A 5,746-nucleotide genomic window follows, 5' to 3' on the forward strand; every position below is an offset into this window, starting at 1 on the left:
GATAAAATTCATATAATTCTTGTTGGTAGAACGTTAATTAGTTTATGATACGCCTTAACTAATAATTCGCATTAATTAGAGACACTGGATTAGAGCATTGCTGTAATTTAATTTGTAATTAGAGCTCCAGCTTTTGTCATTTAAATATATATATATATATATATATATATATATATATATATATATATATATATATATATATATATATATATATATATATATATATATATATATATATATATATATATATATATATATGCAACAACGATCACAAAAACAGTGATCCAAGTATGCGGACAAACCACATGTGAAAATAGAGTATGCTAAACGCGTTTTCGGTTTATATCGCCTTCATCAGAGCAAAGTAGAATGAAGGAAAACCTTCATCGCCTTATATCGCCTTCATTCTACTTTGCTCTAATGAAAGCGATATAAGCCAAAACACGTTAAATACATCTGGGTTCTCTAGCTGTTTCTGTGTCTCCTCTGTTGTAATTTCTATGCCACTCAATTTTGCATTCAAGAGTTTCCTGTCTGCTAGTTTGTTCACAGGTGGGCACAGGCACACGTGACTTGTGTTAGCAGTCTTAGTTCACTGGCTTTCCATAGCTCATGGTAGGCCTGAGGTCTCCCTGGAACACGATTTTTCAACCGTTTTACAACCAGGTTCCTAATTACTGCTGGATGATCAGATGCGAACAGTTATGGATTGATGCTGTCAATCTTCTCTGGCTATGGCTTCAACCCAGACGAAATAGCTTTTTCTCTTACTTTCTCCTTTGCTTCTTTTCTTCATCGTTTACCTTTTCTATTGTCTGTCTCTTTTTTTTCACTTTGCTTATTGTTATCACTTCAGTTGGAATATCTTTTATTTCGGGGCTGGCTTGTGTACACAGTCCATGTTGAACAAATCCACAAATATTGTCTAATCATAAACATATTTTTCTTCGTATTCCGGATATGTAATCAAGTATATTTTCTGTATTGTTTTGTGTGTGCAGTTATGTCGACCTATAGCCGCCTTTCTGGGAGACAGCCCTCACCGCTTCTTCCGTGTTGAGTGTCATTAATGTCATTGTACACTCTCTGGAGTGCACACTTTATACTGTTGGTGAACTCGTGTGCTAACCTTGCCCCTCTCCCTCCCTCAGGTACATCCACAGCAAGGAGAAGCCGTTTAAGTGCAGCGAGTGTGGCAAGGGCTTCTGTCAGAGCCGCACCCTGGCGGTTCACAAGATCCTTCACATGGAGGAATCGCCGCACAAGTGCCCGACTTGTGGCCGGAGCTTCAACCAGCGGAGTAACCTTAAAACGCACTTGCTCACACACACGGACCTCAAGCCTTACAAGTGCGCCTCCTGCAGCGCCGTCTTCAGGAGAAACTGTGATCTCAGGAGGCACATGTTAACTCACTCAATCGGGGGCCACCTGCCTTCCGATAAAGATTCTGACGAGAGTAAAAATATGAATCATCACGATGTTGATGTGAGTGCTTCGGGGCCTTCGTCAGGTGGTGCGATTGCAGTGTGCGACAGAAGAGAAGGGGGCACGGACTTGGATGACGACGAGGTAGAAGATGACGCAGAAGAGGACGATGAAGACGAGGAAATTGACCCAGGCCGTCCTGATGACGCCTACTCCTTCTACGAGTCCGAAAAGGTAGAGGACGAAGAGGAAGTGGAGGAGGAACTTGAAGAAGAGGACGACTGTGGCAGTGGTGTGCGGGCGGAAGACGACTCCAATGACCACCACCACCATCACGTGTCGAATCTGCACCAGCAAGAGCTTAACAGGCCAGACATGCACGGTCATCCTAGCCACCTCCACACCACTCTCGCACACAACGCACTCCACCATAAAACACACACACACGTCACTCACGCCCACACCACCCATGTACATACCACCCACACGCTTCACGAGCAGCTAACATCCCACACCCATGCCTCTCACGCACATATCTCGCACAGTAACAACAGTAGAGACTCGGGAATGTTAGGGCCTCACGGTGCCCCTCCCCCGAGACCCGCCTCACATCCTCACGCCCACGTCACTCCTCTCTACAGTCACGGCCATGGCTTCTACTCGATGGTGGGCGGGTCGGGTCCTCCAGGGCCACATTATCGGCCTCCTCACCACGACTTGAAGCGACCCATTGAGCAGGTGTTGGGGGGGTCCTGGGCCCTCAGTAGTTCCTCCACCCCTTCTGCCCATGCAGGGGCCTGTGCCCATGGGCGGAGGTGGTATGGGTGCCGCCCCACGCCCACCATATCCGCCTCATCCTCCAGAAAGGCCAAAGAAAAAAGGGTTCATGATCGATGATATTATGAATGGATAGTGTCGGCCAGTGCCAGGTTGGGTCTCCGTAGCCTCACCGTGCACTTGCCCCCTGCAACCTGCAACCGCCGTGATGGGCGCGTCCTCGTGTCGACGACCCGGTCCACACCGAGTCAGAATTATCTTCAGCTCCGTCGCCGCTGTTGGGCCTTATTTCAGAGAGACGCGATATCATTAACTCTCAGACACCTTCATGTGCCCAATGGCGTAATAGCAACGGGTTCTCAAAGGTAATTAACACTTTTTTTCTTTCTTCGGACAAGAAATGAGAAGATTACGAGAACGAGTGAACCGCCATAGCCTCGGTTCTTGGGTTGACGCTAGCCTAACGTAGAATGGTAATGGAAACTGAATGCGGCCATTAGTTCTGAATGCTGCAATGCAATGTGAACGGGATGTGGGTATTGTAAACGAGGCCGAAGATATTAAATGCTGCAGGAAATCGTGAATGCAACTGGGCATTCTTAGCATGGCCTGAGAGAGCATGAATGCAGTGTGTGAATCTTAGCGTTGTTGAAGATTCTGAACACTAATGCGTATTCTGAACAAAGACAGGCACACTGAACGCGGTCAGAAACTTCTAACGCGACCTTAGAGGGTCGGAACAGTCAAAGAAATCTTGTTTACAGGGTCTTTGCCACAGATTAATTTATGTAATAATTTTCTAATGTGAGATTTTTTCTATAAGGTTTTTCACTATTTGTATCTTTTTAAAATGTAAACCTATAATTTTTGTGTACATATTTTGTGTATATTTGTAAATAATGTCTTAAAAAATAAAAAAAAAGGTTAATGACCTGATAGATGTTATTTATTACCTCACTCATTGTAGTTTGATATAAGGAATTATCTTAATTGCATTCTGAAAGGTGGTATATCAGTGTAATTATGATTTCCTATACTTCCCCAGAGCGGGTATGATGTGCACATATAATGTGTATATATAGCATTATTAATATTACTATTTTTATACACGTCAAATGAGAACCCAGCACCATACATTCCACCACTGAAATACAAATGATGGATGGTTGTTCAGCCCACCACTCTATCTCCCCTCAGGAAGTGAGATGGTGGTGGTCGTGTTGTGTCACTTTCCAGCCCATCCTCCTGGTTTGGTAGTACAGTACTTATGGTAACGATGAGGACCATAGTATATATACCGAAATTGAAATTGAAATAAGTTTATTGATGTAAAATACACACAAAGGGATGAGGTAGCTTAAGCTATTCTCACCCCGTTCAGTACATCGTGTTTATATATACCGACGTACAACGAAATTAGAACGTAGAAATGTGAACTATTGAATTGGACAAATGCGGAAAACTATTTTTTTACATGTGTTGCTTTGACAAACTAAACCCACCTGAGGCCGATATCTGAGGCCTAATGTAGTACATATGTGTGCTATACTAGGCCTAGGAATATTTAAGTTTGTGTTTTAGCTTTTTATTTTAAAAGAATTCTTTTCTAGTCAGTATACTACTATATAAAAGCTAAGAACGTACGAATTCTGACCACTGACGATCGTCACAATACACACTATCAAAACAGGAGGATGGGTTGCATGTTGACCAGACCACACACTAGAAATTGAAGGGACGACGACGTTTCGGTCCGTCCTGGACCATTCTCAAGTCGATTCTCAATCGACTTGAGAATGGTCCAGGACGGACCGAAACGTCGTCGTCCCTTCAATTTCTAGTGTGTGGTCTGGTCAACATACTTCAGCCACGTTATTGTGACTCATCGCCTGCATATGGGTTGCATTTTCCCAGACATAACAAATGCGATTCAGTTTTTTGTGTATATTCAGGATTTTTTTTAGAAATAATACATTTTTATTGTAATAAGTTCAAAATATATATAATTTATAATATGCATTAGAAACGTGAACAAAAACTAACTTAGCAACCTGACCTGACCTAAGTTCATATGTTTATTATTTCCAAAACTTGGCTTAACCTTGGTAGAACTTGTCATAAATAAACAAGTCACGAATTTACTTTATACCCTATTCAAATTTAATACATACAGATAAAATTGATTTAAAGTTGTAACAAGATTACAACAACCCATCCTCTGGAATAGATAGTACCCAACCACTTTGACTAGACGTTAGAGCGACGGTCTCGCTCGTGCAGGTCGGCGTTCAATCCCCGGCCGTCCAAGTGGTTGGGCACCATTCCTTGCTCCCCGTCCCATCCCAAATCCTTATCCTGACCCCTTCCAAGTGCTATACAGTCGTAATGGCTTGGCGCTTGCCCTTGATAATTAAATTAAATTGAATACATAGTACTTTATAAAATAATGTGTACGATCGTACAAATATCAACGTGATGGAGATATAAAAAGTAGAATTTAGTATTATTCATTTTATAGTTTGCAAAAAAAAAAAAAGCTAAAAATAAACTTAAATATTCCTAGCCTAATATAGCACATATTTGTATTATATTAGGTCTCAGATAGCGTGTCTAAGATGGTTAGGTTAGGTTTCATTACCAACATAAATAGGAAAAAACTTTTCCAGTTTGTCCAACTTCAATACAATACACAACTCTACTGTCTATTGGTCCATCACCTCCATATCTTTACGATCGACCATATGGTTACTATGTGATCGTACCTTCATGTTAGGAGGATGGAGGGAGAAATGGCACAAACGGTCTTTTTAATAAGCACAACAATCTATAAGCCTTGTTGCACGGTTCAAACCTATGCCTGGAAAACGAATTATATACAGATGAAATTTATATACAGTATATGTTTTTTAATATACATATTTTGTTATATGGGGGATTGCAGCATTTCACGGAAGTAAGTGTGTTTGTGTGGGAGGCTTGGGTGGGTTGGTGTGGGAGGCTAGGGTGGGTGGAGTGGGTTGACGTGGAAGGCTTTTGGTGCACGAGCTGCCCCACACCAGCTGGGTGGGCCCGCCTCGCCACTGTAAACAAAACACGCACCGGACTCTTCCCAGAAATTCCCTTCCCAACCTTCTCTGACCACAGGTAAGCACCATTCCTGTACTTTGTTACTATTCGCTGGAGAGGTATCAAACCTTGGATCCATTAGGAGGAATGCAGGTAAGGCGGTAAAGTTCACTGTGTTCAGCTTCATGTTTTTTTCTTTCCTCGGGTGGTCGTCAGGTGTTGATAGAGCAGCCTAGCGGTGTTTAATTTTGTTTCTCTGCTTTTTCTTCAGCCATATTTTAAATTCCAGGAACATGGAAAAGTGGCCATTATAGTAAATCGCTTTATTAACATTAATATTTGGTTATGTGAGTGATGATACGACGGTCGAAGTCACTTTAGCCAAGTTAAAGCCTTGATACGTAATTTTTTTTCTGTAACACGCTCCTCACTTGTAAATATCAGACAAATAGCAGTAACGTCAGAATAATTATATAGT

General features: G+C 42.1%; 1 protein-coding gene across 1 annotated transcript; it reads left to right on the forward strand.

Moving 5' to 3' along the window:
• Positions 1 to 1,151: 1,151 nt before the first annotated feature.
• Positions 1,152 to 3,133, forward strand: LOC123750301 (protein bowel; the record flags this gene model as incomplete). Its single annotated transcript, XM_045732414.2, is given in 1 exon segment — positions 1,152 to 3,133. A coding segment is annotated over 1 exon segment (1,171 nt), but the record flags the coding sequence as incomplete, so codon positions are not given.
• Positions 3,134 to 5,746: the final 2,613 nt, after the last annotated feature.

The sequence above is a fragment of the Procambarus clarkii genome, chromosome 10 (assembly GCF_040958095.1).
Source record: "Procambarus clarkii isolate CNS0578487 chromosome 10, FALCON_Pclarkii_2.0, whole genome shotgun sequence".
NCBI lineage: Eukaryota > Metazoa > Arthropoda > Malacostraca > Decapoda > Cambaridae > Procambarus > Procambarus clarkii.